This window comes from Zootoca vivipara, chromosome 5 (assembly GCF_965207765.1).
Source record: "Zootoca vivipara chromosome 5, rZooViv2.hap1.1, whole genome shotgun sequence".
Classification (NCBI taxonomy): Eukaryota; Metazoa; Chordata; class Lepidosauria; order Squamata; family Lacertidae; genus Zootoca; species Zootoca vivipara.
In genome coordinates, this window is record NC_142588.1 from 40,223,619 (window position 1) to 40,244,067 (window position 20,449).

The window sequence follows — 20,449 nt, forward strand, 5'->3', positions numbered from 1 at the left end:
TATTGCACACGAAAGCTCATACCAAAATAAAAACTTAGTTGGTCTTTAAGGTGCTACTGAAGGAATTTTTTTAAAAAATGATTTATAGTTTAAAAATACTGTACACGCACATACAAACCCTAATCAACCAGAAAATGTGAATTACGCAGAAATTTAACTTATCTCTACAATGCATTCAAAATGCCACACTGAAACCTATGCATATACATAACTCGTATTAACGGTACAGTCATAAACCCACTGACTATTAAGTCCCATTGAACTCAGCCAGATGTACGTCTTAAGAAAGCTTGCTTTAGATCTTATTGCCCATGTCAGCAATGCCCTAGTGGAAAATTAATGGAAACCTGGGGCGGTTTATTAAATTCCGAAACTTATTGACTTTAGAGGTTTTTCGGTTTTTTTAAAAAAATAAAACAATTCTTGACTACTTTTTACACTACATGTGTATAATTGGTGGAGAAACATTCTCCCACCTCAATGTCTCTGTTGCATCCAAAACAGGTAAAAAAAAAAACCCCACCCTTGAGAACTGAGAAACTGTAGCAACTACTCTACCCCAAACAGATGCATCTGGGGGTACCAGAGGTGCCTTCTAGGTCAGAACAGGTCAGCCAGAATATTTTGAAACAAAATTATTTATTTATATATATATGTATATATATCTCCAACAAATTAATTGTGGGGTGTTTTACATGTTATAGTCAAACAGCGTACACATACTTAAGTTATAATCAAAACTGCTATGCTGTATTCCCTTTCCGATTCAGTCTCAAGAGTCTGGAAATGCATTTAAACTGTAATGACAAAAGGGCAACGCTGCAAGGAGAAGGGGGATCCAGATCCATTCTGGAAAGATCCCATCTCCCTTCCCCAATTTCCAAAGGGATCATGTGGGGTCCGTCCTCCTCTTCCTTGTGCTACCACTGGTTCCCCGTCCAGGAGAGCCCATCACTGGAATAATTGCATGCTGAACTCAACAAGTTCCCGGTCACACCGGCTTCCTGCATCAGAGGGAACACGAGAACTCTCCCTAGCGGAGAGCCAGCGCCAGTTCTCGTCTCTTCTCCGCCGAGCTACACACGCGCGCACACTCACTCACTCACTCACTCACTCACACGCGCGCACGCACCGAGCGCCAGCGAAACAGCACACGCTCCCCTTTCTCTCGTGCATTCCCAAAAGTAGGAGCGGAGGAAGCTCGCCCGAAGCCTCTGCCTGCAAGACGGGAGGACTACAGAGAATGCTTCAAAGTGGACACATCAAGAAGCCAGGTTTGACGCGGGGGCTGCTTGAAAGGATCCCCGCCACCCCCTTCCTCCCCATAACAACCCCCACCCCACCCCCCGCACCGGCTTCCTTTTTATCGTATGTGAGATCACATCGAAGGCACTGAATTGCAGTAAATGAGGAGATTTTCCAGACTGCGTGGCTTCTGCTGCTGCTACCCTGGCAATTGCTTCACGTAGTCACGGCTGAATTAATGTTTCACTGCGAAATCTAACGAGGAAGAAGAGGAGGCAGCGGCGGTGCTGCCGGTTGGCTGGCAGCGGTGACCAAGTCTCCGGGAAGCAATTTCCCCCCCTTTCTTCTTCTTCTTTTTTAAAAAAAGAAAAGAAAAGAAAAATCCCATTGGTGTTATCTTGCAGCAGATGCTCTTACAAGAGTGGATCGTTGCTCTGCAAGCTTGCAGAAGTGAGCCGGGAGAGATGCATCATCGCAAAGGAACTGCACAGACCTTTACTTATTTGTAAGGAAGCGTAGGAAAAGGTAAGCATCGCACGGAGAATCAGCCCAGATTTTGTGCGGACACTACCCGCCCCCTTCCCCCCCCCAGAAAAATAACCCCCACTTTCCCCCAAACCAAACCCAAAAGCTGCTCAGAGATTCCAGAGGGATCAGAGTGCTCGGGAGCTTCGACATCTCCCTGGAACGAGGCTTCATTGCAAAGAGTGAGTTACCATGGCTGCCTAATTAAAACTTCACAAGCAGAAGTGTGAGCAAATATGCGAAGCGTGAATTTGTTATAAAGGGGGGGGCGAGTGGGGGGGGAGAGTCGTGTTATGCAATAGTAGTACGCGGCTGCCTGGTAACGCGATTGCATCTTATAAGTTTCACGGCAGAAGCGGGGGGGGGGACGAGAGCTGGGAGAATAAGACTTCACATGTCCTAGAATTTGAGCGTTCTAGAAAAATGCCATAAACCTTGGCCGGGTCGTTCTCAGTTCACATCATACAAACTGCTGAAGTGCTCAGGTGACGGTGTTGCTGTTTAAAGGGGGGGGGGGTGGACTGTCCGCGAACTCCTCCTGGCTGTTGTCTCTCAAGACTCCAGCCCCAAACCACCAGCCATTCTTTCCCCAGCGAAGGGACTACAGTAATTAGATTTTGCCACTGATCTGCATGATAATGGAGAACACAACAAGCAGATCTCCTCCTCGTCGGTAACTTGCGGTGCAGTAGATTAGTCACAGCTAGCCTCCCCCCCCCCAAATAATAATCCTTAATCATATGTTAAAGGGGTGCAAGCTTGTTTCTTTGCTCCTAAAACATCGGATTCTGGTTTGACGCTGCCCTTTCCCCACTTTTGACACGTTCAAATGGGGAGTCCCGTCCACCTGCACCAGGCGAGCAAGACGAAAGGGCAATAGCGCGCCTCGGGCTCCAAAGTCACCGGGGCCATAGCGCGCCGGGACCTTGCGTCCTGCTGCCTCATGCTGGCGGGGGGGGGGAGCGGGGTCCGCCTTGCGCCTTTAGCACTCTAAATAAAAATCCTCTCCTGTGACCTCCGTCTCTCTCCACTTCATAAAACGCTAGAGCGAGCTCCGGCAATCAGGGGGCAACATAGATTGCAGCTTGCAAGCCAGGGTTTTATTTTTGGGGGGGGGGGGGATTTCCTAGAGGGTTGAAAGATAAGCCTCTCTGACCATTCTTTACAATCTGGAAAGCCCTGTGTGTGTGTGTGTGTGTGTGTGTGTGTGTGTGTGTGTGTGTGTGTGTGTGTGTGTGTGTCATGGGGTCTGTCCCAAAGGAACAGCAACTCTCCCTCCTCGCCCTCTGTACTACAAAGCTAGGCTAGGCAGTGAAGCGGTTTAAATTCGACCTTGTCTGTCTAAACAGCTTAAATCCTACACAGGCACATAGTGAGGGAGTGTTTAACTCCTTCGGAACTAGAAAGTTTGGACAGTATGTTGCTGTAGTGTAAAGCAAACTTGACACAGAAAGCATCGGTGCACATATGTGATTCATTTCTTAAGTTTCTGTTCCCAACTATGGGGATGCCTTTCATGTTTATATTCTGCTTCTCTGATTCTGTGCACATCAAGGTTAACACCACGATGTTGGATGAAAAACTACTGGCTAGAAATCGTCAGATGTGACCATTGCAATGCATTTTAATCACACTGATCCACAAAATGTATCAGCAAAAAAATGAAGCATGAAATCAAAGAAAAATCATGTGTGTATTAATGTTTATGCACTTTGCTATTAGAAAGAACCTAAATGTGAAAGTAATGCTTGAAATCAAGATATTCATTTTAGCATTTATTTTATACTCCTGTGAATAAGCAGAAATAATTCAAAGCTATAATATGCGATGAGAGTAATGGTCTGTTGTCCAAACAGATAAGTACATCTAATAGGTTGTTTATGTATATTGGGAGAATTGCTGTTATACTCTGTGCATAGCTTTTTAAAAAATCAGCATGCTGTGGTGTTGACTTAACACATGAACTTGTGTTATAAATAAGTTGTTTTTTATAGTGGAATGGGTATCATTGGAACCTTAATCAAAATGCTGTGAAGTTATCCCTTCATTTTTTAAAAAATGTAAGAATAAAATTGGCAGCTACTCCTTTCAATAAATTAGTACAACTTAATTATAAATATGCAGAAGTATAGCCATTTAAACAATAGAAATAATCAATAAAGAATCCATTTGTTACTGATGAGGAGGGGGGCTTTTAAACTATTTGCCATTCAATGCACAGGTTTGTTCCTTAAGCTAACAAGCAACCACTCTTGCAGGACTGACATCCAACACTAAAAATCAGGGGGGGAAACCTAAACTGAATTCAGCCAATGATAAAAGGGTGCAAACAACAAGCAAGTAGAACACAAAAGCAACAAAGCAGTGATGGGTGCTTAGCACTGGAGATATAAATTAGCAAGCTGAGGAGCAAAAGGCAGAAATGAATGCCATGAATTCTTATTAACCCCAAATGTACCGGCACTTGAACATGAAATATTCCTCACACAACACATAAAATTATAATATTCATTGGTATTTGCCAGTTTGGGGTTGGTGGCAGGAAGAGCTGAAAGCAGACCATCAACACGGTAGCAAGCTAAATGAAGGTTTCACGTTGCCTTAGATGTAGGCCTCAGTGTTGCCTTGCACAGGCAGAAGAAACTCAATCTTTCTTACAGAAAAATGCTCTTTACAGTTTTATAATGCAATTAGATTTTCAACATCATGCACGGCAGGGGCAATAAATAGTAACTGTAGAGCAGGAGTACCTAATTTGGAGTACAGCAGAATTAGGACTCCCATCATCTCTGAATGTTGGGCCAGGCTGGCCAGGGGTGATGGGAGTAAGATTCCAACAACATCTGGAAGGTCATATGTTCCCTGTCCTCTCTGTATAGAAATATTTCCCAGTAAATAATATTTTCTTGAGAACAATAGCACTCCTCAACAGTTTTATTTCTCAGAAGTAGTGTGTATTACTTGAAAATGGAGGCTGGTCACTAGCTCTCATGAGTTATAGGATGACCTTCTGAAGGGGAAGCCTCTCAATACCTGTGGAGACTCCCATTTTAGAATCTGGGGGAAAGTGAGGGAAGGGGGTTAATAAATCTCTTTCCCTGCAGCTTCTCCCCTTGCACATTTCCATAGCATACTTTATGAACAGCTGAAAAGGCCTGCCATATGTGTCCATCGCTTCTTGTTCTGAACGTTATCAATGATTTTCACATTGCCCCATTGTTTTCATGCACATATTTTTCAAACATTCACCAGCTTCTTCCAAGAGGAGTCAGGCTGTGGTATCGAAGACTTTCCACCATGCTGGAGGGACAATCTGTTTGGCAGACACTCTGAATGCACTCCTGCACCAAATACCTGAAAGATGTTCTGCATGTTATAAAGCCCTTTTCCTACATCATCCTTTGAGTGCTGCTCTGCCTGTAATGTGCAGTAATGCCGTGACTTAAATCCAGTTACAGTCTTCTCATCAGTTACATTACTATTTGAATCTGGGATATAAGAGCTTAGCAGTGGAGTGAACTGGCTGTACAATAATATTAGTATTTCATAGAATCCTAGAACTGTAGAGTTGGAAGGGACCCTGAGGATCATCTAGTCCAACCCCCTGCAATGCAGGAATATGCAGCTGTCCCATATGGGAATCGTACCTCAGCATCACGCTCTAACCAACTTGGTCCAAAAATGAAAATAGTATTATTATTTTCTGCCCTTTTCCCCTATCCAGCATTGTCGTTTCCCCCCATTTCAGGCTACGGAGTAACTCCATGACCCCACCATACAAACACGCACGCAGACAGACAATATTATCTTATTGCTGTATGTTTTTTTAAAAAACCCTCTTCCAATTATCACAGAACAGTTCTAATCATCTTTTAAGTCAAAAAAAGGGCTAGTTAACATCAACTGTTTCTTAAAGTAGATTAGACAGAATTTGCTCATATCATAGATGATGCATCACACAATAAATTAATGCAGAAATCCCAAATCTATATTCAAACAAGTATGCAACTAATTCCACATGCTTTATGGAATTAGTAAAGCATGTGTTGGACTTGTGTTTCTGAAATATCTGCCTCTCACGTCCTAGGATTCTGGCCCTCATCTGTAACCCTTGATGTGGACTACCCAGAACAAATGCCCCCATTGCTTAAGCACTCCAAAAGTAAGGATTTTAAGGACTTTGGTGCAATATTAACACCATGTAGGCCTTCCCCCACCCAACTGGAGGAGTGACATGGAGATGCAAATAAGACACAGTGTTACATGACAACATGCAAGGTTGTACAACTACAGTAGTCTGGTATTCACATTTACATGCTTTGAAGCCCTAAGATCCATTATTAATTATACAGAACATGATCAGATGTTCTTCTGTGGCACTGCGAAACCTACTTACTGCACCCTTTATCACTTTCAGAAAGAATAAAAATAACAACTGAATGCATGTACCACAAAGCTAATCAGCAAACATTTCACAGGCAAGTCTATTTTGTGTGCATACTTTTTTTGCATAATACCCTCACTGGGTTTTAGACATCAAAGCCCCTTTACCTTCCCCGCCATTTCTTTTACTGGTCAGCCCACTCACATCAGTGCAGCTGGTAAAGTCCACCACATGAGACTATATTGCCAACTTGCAAAGAGATTTCTGTCAAGATGCTGTCACTGTGAACACAACATGTTTAATGTTTGTAGATATCCTCATGAGCCACCTACGAGTGATGTAAAGCCCCAAAACACTGCAATATAATTCACTTATAACTAAACTGTTGACTAATGGTATGACATACATCCCCAGGACAAAATTATTCCAATGACAAGCGTCGGCTCATACAGGAGGTAGAGCAACCATACCAACTGGATCTCTAGCCGACCTTTTAGACTGCACATCTCCAAGCAAAAAAAAGCAGCCGCTGTTAAAGCAACCCAAAGGAATGAAAGCTACTCCCAATATAAACGAATGTTTGAATTTCCCTACAAATTATTGCTAGCATTTCACAAGCCCTAGCATGCTTTATTTCCTTTTAATATCTGCATCCTTACTAAGTAATTTACAAAATGAATCTACAGTGTGTGTGCTGTGCATGTGCATGTTTGTGTGTGAATACTACACAACCATGAAAGAGACAGGGCCTTATTTGACGTTTGCAATCTAAGGAAGAGATGAAGAAGAGAAAGTATTAAATAAAACCAGGAGCCTCTTTACCTTGCATCTCACCGACTCATTTGATCATTTTGCTTTAACCCCATTGAAAGTCTTGGATTTATCTTCTTACACTTTTCTTAAACTGTGAAGGAACAAATTATTAAGGGTGCAGTCCTAATGACTGGGTGGCAGCAGAGAGTTAAGGGAATGGCACAGTCTGCATTACATCCACAGCCCTGCTGCTTGCACCAGTCAGAGTGGAAGGTTGCAAAAGGATAAATAGCCTTTCACTGCACCAGCTCACAAACTGGCACAGCATAAAAGCCCTGATCAGGCCAGTTGCAGTCACATGATGACTGCAGGGTCAGCATAAGATCCAGTAGCTGTGATCCCTTTCCAACTACCCCCCCAAACATGGGGGTTTCTGCTGGTGAATATACCAATCTTTCAGTGGATACATGGGGTGCTTCTCACAGGCAGGACTTCCCCACCGATGACAGAGCTGCTCTGTCAGCAGAGGCTGCCCGAGCTGGGCAAGACTTGGCAAAAGGACATATCCACTCCATCAAAAGTCCAGCCAGCATTTCCAGGCTGTAAATCTGGATTGCTCTATTAATCTTTGGTTCCTTTTCGTTGTAATTTTATTAGTTTAATGAAGATGTGTTCCTTTGCAAAAAAAAAAAAAAAAAACCCGCAAAAACCGCAACGTAAACATAGCTTATTAAGTATTAGGGGAAACTGGTACATGAGAAAGGGCAATGAGAATATAGTTAAGGTATTAAGCAAGTGTTTATTAAGTATTAAGGAAAACAGGATATGGAGAGGGCAAAACTGGAGGAAAACTTGACCAAGAGATTTGTTTTATAAGAGCATATGAAAGGTATTTTATAAACCATTTATTTCTGCTGCTCCCCAGATATGGGTATGGGATACCACACGTATTGTACTGTCATGTAAAAATAGCTCCAAGATTCCAGGGGTTTTGATCTTCCCTGACATGTTAATGTTTAAAGCTGTCTCCCCCTATCACAGCAAGATGAAAAGGACCTAGCCTTTTGCTACTTTTTTGGACTCGAAAATAAGTTCCAGACTTGCAGGCAGAAGGTCATCTATCCAGGCTCTGACCAGGACCAGGACCAGAGGCATACCTAGGGTCCCTTGAGCACTTGGCAAGTAGCTGAATTGGTGCTTCCCCCTTGAAAAACAACACTTTACTGCAGTAGCCACACTAGAAATTACAATAGTAGTTCACAATGGTATCTGTTGTCCTCTTTGACCTTATAGAAGGTATTAAAACAATAACCCCTAAACGCCTGATTGCAGATGATTTTAAGCATCACAGGTTTGTTAAGAAAGCCTTCTTGATTATTCCAACAACATCCTAAAGTTTGTAAAGCAGGTGTCTACTTGTTAGCCAGAAACCTGCCGTAACAGGGACTCCTGGAAGCCCGATAGGAGCTTCCTAGTCTGGCCTGGTTTTCATGACATACTAAGCCAAACTATTGCTTTATGGGGCCACAGGAATATGTAGGCTCCCTGGGCAAGAGCTCACAGCTTCTTTACTCCTCCCTTGTATTTCTTTGCACATGTGCTAAGCTAAGTCTGTCACTCAAATCTGGGCTTGTTGTTAGGCTCTCTCCTCACTAACCACAAGCCCCAGGACCAAGGAGAAGCAAAGCAGCTGCAAGCTTCTCTCCAGGAGCCCAAACATTCATGCTGTCCTAGTAAGCCACAGTTTGGCTTACAGGGTTGTGAAAACCGGACCTATGTTTTGATGTCCAAGGTTAAACTATTAACAGGAAATGACTTTAAATATTTTTTTTTATCTAGCTGACTTTAATTTCTTAGGTATTGTGTGTGTAAGCTATCATAACCCTTCAGGCCATGAGATTTGCAGCAGGTCCCATGATGCTTCATCTTGGATGTGTAGAATTTGTCTCAGAAGTTCAAATTTGCAAAATAACTCTCCAAAACTAATTACTGGAATTGTGAGAATGAGAAAACATAACATTAATGTTTGCACGACTGAATCAGCCTAAAAGTTCCTTCTAGCCCAGTGCTCTGTTTTCTGTAGTAGCTTGCCAGGTGACTTTCGAAATCACACAAGTAAGGCATGAAGGCAAGAGCTCTGGAATAACCAGAGGATCAAAAAATGGCCAGGAGGAAGAAAAAGTAGTGTATTGGCTAGAGTGTTGGGTCTAGATTAAGGAGACTTAGGATCAAATCCCAGCTCAGCCAGTTCCTACCTCTTAGTATATACCTCCCTCGTAATGCTGTGATTAAATAGGAATCCCATGTAAGCTACCATGAGCTCCTTGGAGAAAGGGCAGGATACAAATGTGATAAATAATAGAATAGTGGTGTTAGGAGCAATTTCACATCCTGACCTCTGTAAATCCTTTCACACCTTTTGGGTTTTCTAACTCTCTCCCACCCCCCACCCCGCCCCATATTTCTGTGACTCCTGAGGGCTAGAAACCTAGTTTCGCTCTTTTTATCTGAATTTGAAAATGCTGCTGGGTTTCATTATAGAGACCTTATTTTTCACTCCGCAGTCAAATTGCTAACTAGAGATTTTGGGACATCTTGAAAATAATACACCTACTATTTTGGAATCTTATATTTGAATACTCACTGATGTGCGAGTGCCACTTGTAAGGTGCAAAAGATTAGAAAAGATCAAACAGGAAGAAAGGAACCACTATCACCTCTATTATCCAGCAACTCCTCTTAAGCATATGGACCGATAACTGATGTACCCTGTACCCATTAACTTCCTCACAGGTGCCTGAAAGCCACTTATCCATAGGCTGCTCCTGTGAGGCACAGAGGGCATTTAAATGACCACAAACACATGGGCTGCACACAATTTTGTAGGCTATTCCCATGGAATCTGCACTGCTGCAGTAGAGAGGATGCAGAGTACATGGGGAAGATTCATAGGATTGGGGTGTGAGGCATGGTCATTTAAATGTCATTTCCACAGAGAGGAGTTTCCCATACAGCTAGGAGGATGCCTAAATGACACTCAAATAAGCAGACAATGCGCTATTAATTATTTCAAGTACCTACCAAAGAAAGAGCAGCTTTCCCCAGCATTCTTATTTAAAACATAATTAAAAGTCCAAAGATATCAGTGTCACATCTATGCATGCTTTTAGTGATTCAGAATTTTAAAAATAAAGCATTTCTATTAGCCCAAGGTGACAAATTATTACGCTACTCTAACAGTCAGATCTCCTCTGCATATTTTCTCAATATACAAGTCCCACTGTGTCCAATGGGACTTCTGCTCAGATATATATTCATATGATTGCAGTCTAACTCTCTTAAAACAAGGAAAATATTAATTTCTTTGACAGCTGAGTACATAGAATGGGCATGAGATTACAATTATGATGTTAAATATTTAGGACAATCAAAACAATGTGCATCTCAACTATGTAAAATGCCTGTACTGAAAACTTAGCATAGGATTTCCTAATTTTCTATAAAGAAAATCAAGCGTCTGCCAATGTGCCCACAGCAGAAACATATAGCAGCACACTTTTAACAAATTTAACCCAGAAAACTTGGCATTTTATATAAAGTTCCTGCACCTGGCACCTGGTTCAATAGATATGAAAGGAAAACCTCTTTGAAACATAATCTGGAAGTAGTTTCAAGTATCTGTTTTGAACAAAATTCTAAAGGTTACAAACATTCTTTTCAGTGATGTAATGATTTATGAATACCATCTATCTCATTTAACATAATGTCAAGGATAACCCATTTAAATAATTTCACAGTAGTTCAAAGGTTGAAAAAACAATATGGGCTGGTAGACTGACAAGAGAAACTCAAAATACTGGTGCCTTCACTGTTTTCTTTTTGACACCTACTAAAAATGCTGATGCGAATTTCAGTACGTTTTAGTAATTTAACTGTTTGTTATTTGTTAGTAATTTAACATTTGTATGTTTCAAAGTATTGTTTTTTGTAAACTGCTTTGAAGGTTCTTTTTTTAAAACAACAACAATCAAGCAGTATATAAATTTTATGAAATAAATAAATAAAAATACTTGAAATGGCCCAGAGGTCTAAAGAACAGGGGCTTAAATGCCCATAAAATTTTACTCAGCATGTTTGCAGTATGGTTCTCAAGCCATTCCACTCTGTCAATATTACTTGCATAAAGTTGTGTCCAAAATAGCTTGATCCAAGTTATAAATTGCTTGACAACAGGCTATATACTGCCTTTACATTTTAGTAACACTTGTAAAAGGCTCCCATCAAACCAGACACACACTTAACATTATTTGACTTCATGGTAACCAGATCTATGCTGTACAACGTTATGGTATCGTTTGTCACAGCAGTTTAGAATATGAAGTTGTCTAACTATGCCAGAGCAATGCTACAGGTGCCATAGCATTAAAGCATTTGCAGTCATGCTAAATGTGGATTTGCTAGGGTGGTTGCACATAGTCATTAAGATGGAAATGTATCCAAACTCGCTTAAAAAAAAAACCCTATATTTTATCAAAGTTAATTTGGTCCAGGACAAAGTTAATTTGGTCCAGGCTATTTAGTAAGTCTAAAAGGTAAAGGACCCTTGACAGTTAAGTCCAGTTGCAGACGACTCTGGGGTTGTGGTGCTCATCTCGTTTACAAGCCAAGGGAGCCGGCGTTTGTCCGCAGTTTTTCCAGGTCATGTGGCCAGCATGACTAAGCCACTTCTGGCACAGTGGAACACCAAAATCAGAGCAGCGCACGGAAACGCTGTTTACCTTCCCGCTGGAGCAGTACCTATATATCTATCTGCACTTTTTGGGGTGCTTTTAAACTACTAGGTTGGCAGGAGCTGGGACTGAGCAATGGGAGCTCATCCCGTCGCAGGGATTCAAACCGCTGACCTTCCTATCGGCAAGCCCAAGAGGCTCAGTGGTGTAGACCACAGTGCCACCCGTTTCCCTCTATTTAGTCAGTTTACTTAGCCATTAAAAGTAAAATGTATGCTTTAGTGTGCTGAGTAGCCATCGGGAACTTCAGAATTTCAAGCACTTGTTTTGTTTTCATCCTCCACCATACATTCTCATCAGATAGTGTTGGGGAGGGTTATGTGGGAGTGCTTTCTCATCAAGGTCTTTTTCATGGACCATCATAATTTTTTATGAATGCTGTTCAAGCTCACACTTTGAAAAACTGTTTTATTAATTCATAATAAAAAAATTCACACATTGTCCAAAGTATCTCTCAAACAACACCTGCTTTTTCTCTCAGCGTGAAGCTGCTCATCTCCTGAAGATGTAGTTACAGGCTATTTGAATCCCTAACAAAGGGCAAAAGTAATATTCTATGTATAATGTCTGGCCTTCTGGTTTCCATGGAGACAGAGCAAGGTTGAAAAATATGGAGAGTAGCTTTCCTCTTTGGAGACATGCAATTGGGGGTAGTGGATATGGTGGAATAAGGTGCAAGTCTGGCCAAGGGTGGAGTTTAATTGGATTGAGGTGCAATTTAATGAGGGTGGGAACATGATGTTTGATACCTTATTCAACTTAAAGTGTAGAGGCTAAATGGCCTGTGATAAATATAAAAAGGTAAACTGAGCATGAATTCAGCTAGTCATGGCATATATTTTTTTTTAAAAAAAGGTGCAACATTGGTGAAGACTCTGGGCTGCTTCTTGATCCATTAAACTATATCTGATTGTATGAACAAGAGGAAAATGCGCAGAACAAGGTGTGCAGGGTAGTTCTGATGTGAATGATCTTTCTAAATCCACTTGTCAGGAAGCCCCCTATGTTAGCGAAATGTGTGATTAACAGAGATAACCCTCCTGCTGCTGGATATGACATTACACCAATGTCTGAATAAAACAGTATGAAAGATGGTTAGCTCATCATTAACTCCGCTTTATTGTTCCATTCATATCTCCAGTCCGGAGATATCCTTTTACTCTTTCAGTTCATGACCAAATTTCCTGCAGCTTTGTCTTGCTATCAGTTGTCCTCATTGCTTCAAATTTAATTTGAGAACACAATTTCACAGTCTGAATTTCTTTTCCTGCTGTTATTATTTACTTCTAAATCATACTTTCATAAACACTTTTTTTTAAAAGAGGCTTCACAAAATAAAGTCGGAATGTGTTATACTCTCCAGTAGGAGCTTTGGAGAACAGTAGCAGAACTCAAACTCATATTTAATCCCCTTCCCTTTTCTATTTAACATCCATTGTTTTTTGGATAGTCTGCTCGGTATTGCAAAAGGTGGGTGGTTTGTTGTTGTTGTTTTGGAGGGGAGGTAGCTGAGTGCAGAAGCAAGTCACCCTACAGCAGCTTCCTGGCAAGGTGAGATGCTGTTACTTAACAAGAGAGGGGGGGCAAAGTGGCAGGGAGATCAGCTAAATGAATACACACCAGTGGAGCCAATCTGGTACTCCTGCCAGTGTGTTTGCAGTGCATCGACCTCTATGCCCCTCTCACTCCCAGTAAGCAACCCACCTGCCAGGAAGCTATGGTAATGGCTACAACCCACTCAGTAAGCCACTTCTGTCTGAAGGGAGACAGGAATTGGCTCAGTGGAACCAAGTGCCAATTCTGCATGAAACAGCACAAATGCAGGTAATGGTTTGCAATACAGTTATGATGGTTAGGGAAAGCTTGTTCCCTAATGTAAAATGGGAAGGCTTAAAGGATCTGTTTATTTGTTATTAGAACCATGATGTCCATCAACCAGAGTCAGGTGCCACACAATGAATGGAAACAGATGTGAAACTGCAGTTCAAAGAGTCTGGGGCGATTCCCTACTACACTACACTCATACACTGAGATAACCTGCAAATACATATACAAATCTAACTATAGGTCAAGACTGCCTACACAAAAACTTAAAACTGGCCAGCAGAGCCACACAAAGTAAACAGTCCAAAGTAAACAGTTAATACATTTCACAAGAGTGGGAAAATGAAGACTAGAAAGAAGAGAATAGGACAATGACTATATTTTCGTAATTAGCAGCTCAAAGGAAGAGTATTAATGTGACATGACTCGTAAGTATGAAGTCACTATAAATGAGGAAAATAGACGGTCAGGGATGCACAGTTTGCCCAAAAATCAAACAAGTTTTGCTGTGCCTTTCATCAAACAATTGGAAATCAAAAACCTTACAGATGTAGTATAAATGTGTCAGTATATCCCAATCTACCATCTGGCCAGCCCTGCTCTGATGAAAAGCTATCACATTTTAGATGAGAAAGTGTGACCAAAGTCCACGGGGTGAAAAAACCACCTTTAAGAATGCCCCAAAGCAAGATTTTTGATTCCATATGCCTTCTTTTAACCTAGAGCCCCTATTCCATACTGCTTTCCAACATGCTTTTGAAGCTCTTCAAAGTTTCAAAGGCCCCCTCTACATGAAGAACATGGCCTACTAATGTCCAAAGCCTATTGGGCATGCAGAGATCATCAAACAATTCTTACGACAAAAAAGTGGAGTTGTGAAGTGTCAGACTTCAAGGCTAGAACTGGTGACCTTATGGCCCAAAGCTTAGACCTAGCCAAGTGAGCTTTCTGTCTTATTTCAGCACATAAGGTGATGGACATGTAACTACTTATCAAATGCTATTTGGAGCTATGATGTTGTCTCAGTGACAGTTTCCTCTGTGATTGACAGTCAGTGTGAAGCCTTTGAGTTGGTAAGCTATAAATACTAAGAGTCTGGGTCTTTCAAAGTTGCCTGGTCAGTAGATGCCACCTGCCTGTTTGCACTTCAGACCCAAGGTTCAACTTCCTTGAGATTTGGCTCCTTTCGAGATTCAGCTCAAAACACACCACCTGTTACTTTCTGTGTCGTATGGAACAGCCATACAGTTTGGTTAAGTGGAAGAGTCAGTAGGATAACCATGCGAAACCAAGCCAGTTTTATTAAGCACCTTGAATTGCATGTGAAACATAAGCAAGTAAATCTGTTCTTCTGAGTAAGCCAGCTGTTACACATCAGATTCCACTTGAAAGTCTATCAGTCTTTCAGTGTGGTTGTCTGTCATTTTCTTTGAATAAGAAACTGAGCAAAAAAATTCTCACAGCTCTACTGCACTTGTTGATTATAACCTGCTAATTCAAGCATAAGGTTAAATATAGTTTCTAATAAAAATGAGACACAAGTTAATCAATAGTATGTTTTATGTCTGAAAATTGATTTATGTTTGGCGGGATGTTTTTTATGTAGATGACCATTAGTTTGTCTACTCATGTCTTTAAAATTCTAAAAAAACTTGCCTACTAACTCTTCCACTCAACCAAATGTGCAGTTTATGAACTGCACATTATAAACTGCAAATAAATATAAGATGTCTGCAAATGTCATTCAAAGCCATGATGAACAGTTTTATCTTGCAAATGAGCAAGAAGATCACGTTCATTTTTTCAAATCCCAGTTGCAACTCTAATGGCAACATATTACATTTCATACTGCTTTTTTTACATTGGGCTAATTCATATGCTGTTTCACTTCATATTCAACAGACCTTGAGTATAATTGCTAAAGGTGACATAGCTGCCATCTTAGGTTTGTTCCAACAACAACAAAAAATGTGCATGGCCCATTTAATAGTTTGTATGCAGCTGCAATAATCAGGTTGTGTTGTACATACTTTTTTTAAAAAAATATGTGTTTTTTTACAAATGCAGGAAGAATTTCATTGAATAGACACAAATATTGCAGTGTCAGAAGGCACGACACAATAATAATGCCACCTTTGCTCTCTTGAAGGGATGAGGTCAGTGCTGTTCCCCTGTAAGCTAGTGGGTTTTGCCATAGGTGGATTGTAGTACAAGAAGTTAAGCTTCCTTGAGAGAACATGTAACCTATCAGTAATGCAATATGCCCTGTATTTTAGGTGAGTGGCAAGATGGCTAAAGGAGCTGATAATGAGATGTGGAATCTTTCCTCTCCAGCCTCACAATCCCTTAACAGTGATGGTAAGTAATTAGTCATGCCATTTTATGATACCACTGTCTCAAGTCCCACATGTCTTTCTGCAAGTTTAGCCTTACCTACAATATCACTTCAAAGGCCCTTTGTTTAATTGCAGATGATCAAAATGTGGACTGCTAAGCTACTTCATTAACCTCTTTTCCTTACACCAGGCATATTGTCCTTTAAATTTGAACAAAATTTAAATTTTAAAACAGTGAATCATCTTTATTAAAAAATAAATGTGTTGTTGATAAAGTCAGGATAATTCAGGATTCACCACATCCTTATCAACAGTATGTAGGAACAATGGGATGTGCTGCACAAGCCCGTAATATGTACTACAGATGTTCAAGGCATATATGACTTGAATGTAGACAAATAAAATAACACAGTGCATCAAAACAGCATAGAACAGGATTTCTTATACCTGCACATAGATTGTTTTATGACACAAGAAGTTGCCAGTCCACACTGGCTTGTCCATGTTGTCCAATACAGTTGTACCTTATTTCTCGAATGGAATCCGTTCCGGAAGTTGGTTTGACTTCCGGAAACGTTCAAAAACCAAGGCACAGCTTCCGATTGGCTGCAGGAACTTCCTGCACTCAATTGGAAGCTGCGTAAGCTGCATTGGATGTTCGGGTTCCAAAGAACATTCACAAACCGGAACACTCACTCCCTGGTTTGCAGTGTTCAGGAACCAAAATGTTAGAGTCACAAGGCGTTTGACAACCAAGGTATGACTGTATTGTCTACTTTTGACTGTCAGTAGCTGCCCAGGGTCTCAGACAGAGGAGTCTTTCACATCACCTGCTGTCTATCCCTTTTAACTTTAAATGCCAGGAACTGAACCTGGAACCTCCTGCATGCAAAATATGCGGTCCCTCAGTAGCACACGCTTAATTCTGAACTGCACTTTGGCCTTTTTAACACAGCTTGCTGCCTAAAGTCACACTGTGCAGCTTCTCTCTAATACTAGATATGTGAAGCTAATGATGATTGCTCCTGTCACATACTGAACCATGCACACATACAACATTCCTCCCCCATTTATTGCTGCTTCATAACTTCAGGGTTCAACTCGAGTTCTGAAATGCTCTAAAGCTAAGATCTGTGGATCGTGGTACATATCAAACTGCACCATATCTATGTTCAAATCACTGGAGTCCTTTTTTTTTACTGCATAGAACACCAAGATCTTTAATGGGCCCTCTTAATAAAAAATAAAGACTATTAACAGAAAAATATATACGTTCATTTTAGGATATTCTTGCCATTACCCTATGGATTTGTGAAAATATTCAATGTGAGAGCTTGGTGTACATTGTTTTCAAACACAGTTTAACATCATTAAACCCAAAGTAGTGGGTTCCTGGAATTCCTAACATGACATAGAAAACAAAGTTTGAACCACTCACCTCCTGAAATAACTGAACTGCTTAACATTTTTCATCAGCTTGTATCACTGTTGTTCTTAACTTTACTGCACATGACTTAGCAAAGCATATTCTTTTTATACATTTGTTAAAAACAATTCACACAACAGTGTTTTTTGTGCAGGAGTGCAAACCTCTTTTGTGCAGCTTGCATGTTCTTGCTGGCATTCTAAAAACAGGAGCAGCCAATTCTCCATCAGCCCCAACTAGCATGGCCAAAAATCAAAGATGATGGGAGTTGTAGCCCAACAACCTCTGAAGCCAGCACATTGGCTACCTCCGTTAAATACATCAAGTTTTATGGTGAACTGTAGCAGGAGGATGTCTTTCACACCCTGCCATCTACTTCACACATTCCTTCTTAAGGGGGGAAAACCCCATAACCTGAGCTATATTGCAACTCAGTTGGAACCCTTAATAAATACACTGGGAAAAGAGGTCAAAGCAAAAACTCTTTTTTAAAAAAAAAAAAATGGCAACGTGTTTTAAAGATTTAAACCAGAAGACTAGTAGTAACTCAAAAAACATTAGTTCCCTTATCTAACTGGAACTTTCTACAAAAATCTACAACAAGGCTTTGCATTATGAGTAATCCCATTCATAGAAACTAGCATGAGTACATCAACAATTTATTACCCGTGTATGAGTTTGCTACAGCTAGCAGATGGTAGTGTTTTCCGGAATTACCGTAGAAGGGGTCTACAACAGAATATGGGTTGTGCCCACAGTGGTATCAGCAGAGTTCTGTTGGCACAACAGCACTTCCCTTTCTTCTCCTCTTCCCACATGCCTCCAAAATCTTCTCCAGAGTGTCCCCCAACCCTCTGGAGAAGATTTTGAGGGCATATAGGAGACTGCAGAGAAGAAGAAGGGAAAGTTCTGTTCTACTAGCACATGTCCCTTGTGCTAGCTCATACTCGTGCTCATACACCAAAGACATTAGTTAGCCTAATTATCACCGAAATTAACTATCAGAATAGGACTATGGTCACTTTGTGACCCAGGTATACTTTACAAATATTCAATTTATTCCTAAACATAGTTAAAATGCACAACTTGGATAGCTCAAGTGGTAGATCATGAGACTCTTCATCTCAGGGTCATGGGTTCCAGTCCAACGTTGGGCAAAATATCCCTGCATTGCAGGGGGTTGGACTAGGTGACCCTCATGGTGCCTTCCAACTCTACAAATTCTATGATTCTGTGCTTCTTTAGATTAGTTAATTCAAGTTAATACATAAGTAATTTATAAATTATCAGTTTATTGCCCATTAAAGCCATGCTAACAATATTACTATACTGTAATATTGCCTTTTGAAAGAGTATCATGAAGTCCAGTAGAATGCCAATAAGGGGTTCTTGTAATGTTAAACCAAATCAACAGACTGTTTGTTGTACTCCAATATCTCTAGCTGGCAATACAAAACTGTGTATGAGAAGCTGCCATTCTTCACACCTTGTGTGGAGAGTTGACTTGGTTTGCCTTGAGCGCTCTAGGCCTTCTGCCTTCCATAAAACAGGAGACATATTTAGAGGTTTCCCAGGAATGTGGTGATGTTTTCATGGTAAAGTATTATGAGATTGCAGCGCTTGAAAGCCAGTACAGTTCTAATTGATTCACTGCCATTGTATTGTGCTCAGGCAAGAAGAGAGAAAGGATGCAAACAGGTAAAAGCATGAACTTTTGGGTTGGAGCCAGAATTCATGCATGCTGGTGAGGGAGGGAGGGAGGGAACCTTTGCTGATTCACTCCTTCAGCAGCAGCTTCCAGTGCCACATCCCAGGAGCATTGGGGACTGCAATGGAAAGAAAGGAATCAACAAAAGCCACCTCTGCCAGCAGGTTACCTCCCCTGGATAAAGCGCCTTCTGCCAGTAGAAGAAGCTTAACCATTTTGATCCAAACCGCTGTCTTTTTTGGATTAGCCAAAGTAAAGTTTGTGACTCCTAAACCCTTTTAAAGTTAATTCTCTTGATCTTGGTCGATATTCAGTGCATCTGTTGCATCTATTTCATCTTCAGGTTGTAGGTTCACCTTTCAGAGGCTATATGCAAGCACATAATAGTTTGCTTAGGATCTTAAGATCACTCATTTCCCTTTCCCATCCAATTAGTAATTTATCCTGTCCACCATTCTTGCTTCATAGGTAGATCAGCTTCTTTTCTTATGTGGCTTTTTATGCTACTACTTGACTTAAAGCAGCAGGCAAAGTGGCCAAGGGAGGTATGCCGTTTGGGGGGACGTGATATAAAGGACCATCACTCCTTCCCACCACCCATTTATGTGGCCACCCAGATCCTTCCACGTACATTTTGAAGGGATTGCTTCCTGCTAAGATTTGGACTATCTTGGCTAAGATTTTTGTTTTAAGCCTAGACCATGTTTATTTGCAATGCCTTATTCCTTAGGGAAGTGGGGGGAAAGGCAGGCAAGCACCAGCAGCTGTTATTCCACCTGAATTGTGTATATATTATTTTATTTTGAAAATATACTCTATAGTAAAACAAGCATTAGTTTTTTTGTGGTTTTCAGCTAGTTAGGGTTGTTTTTTTGGTTTGATTTCCAGCTACAGTTTTTCCTCACTGTAAAACCCACAAAAACATTATAAAAATGGGTAAGAAATCAAACATGGCCGAATTCTCTCATACAATTTGGTACATTTCCTCTGAAATCAGCTTTTATTTTCTTGCTTCAGCAATCAAATAAACTTCACCATGTGTATAAAACAGCTGTGAGGCAGCATAATAAACTAAGGTGTGACCCTCTGAGTATTCCCTGAACTAGAACAGAGCAGCCACCTGCATCATCTTAGCTACTCTTAATAATTGAACACAATATGAATATTAAATATGCAACACAAGGTTCCATATTTTGCTATTTATAAAGATTTCCTTGTTTAAATGACATTTTAAATGAAAAACATGGATTGCATAGTGCAATACAGTATTTTCACCACAGAACACTAATTGTTCGGTATTGAAAACCAAATAAATTTTGATGTTTCCATTGCCATGAAAGGAATTAACAAGATGCATACTTTCAGAAACATTGGATTTTCTTACAGGGAAACAATTTTTAAAGAAATCTAGATGGCTGCTCAAGCATAGCAGTGTATCCCCTAAAATCATTCCTGTCA

General features: G+C 40.7%; 2 protein-coding genes across 4 annotated transcripts in view; one reads left to right on the plus strand and one right to left on the minus strand.

Moving 5' to 3' along the window:
- The window catches only part of DOCK1 (dedicator of cytokinesis 1), a 370,976-nt gene that overhangs the window by 181,718 nt on the left and 168,809 nt on the right, over nucleotides 1-20,449 (minus strand). The window lies entirely within an intron of this gene.
- The window catches only part of INSYN2A (inhibitory synaptic factor 2A), a 59,309-nt gene continuing 39,975 nt past the window's right edge, over nucleotides 1,116-20,449 (plus strand). For both annotated transcript variants that reach the window (XM_035138569.3, XM_088670429.1), the window contains exons 1-2: nucleotides 1,116-1,770; nucleotides 15,798-15,879. In XM_035138569.3, the coding sequence (XP_034994460.1) occupies nucleotides 15,810-15,879 (70 nt within the window). In that variant the 5' untranslated portion in view covers nucleotides 1,116-1,770; nucleotides 15,798-15,809. The remainder of the gene's footprint in view (nucleotides 1,771-15,797; nucleotides 15,880-20,449) is intronic.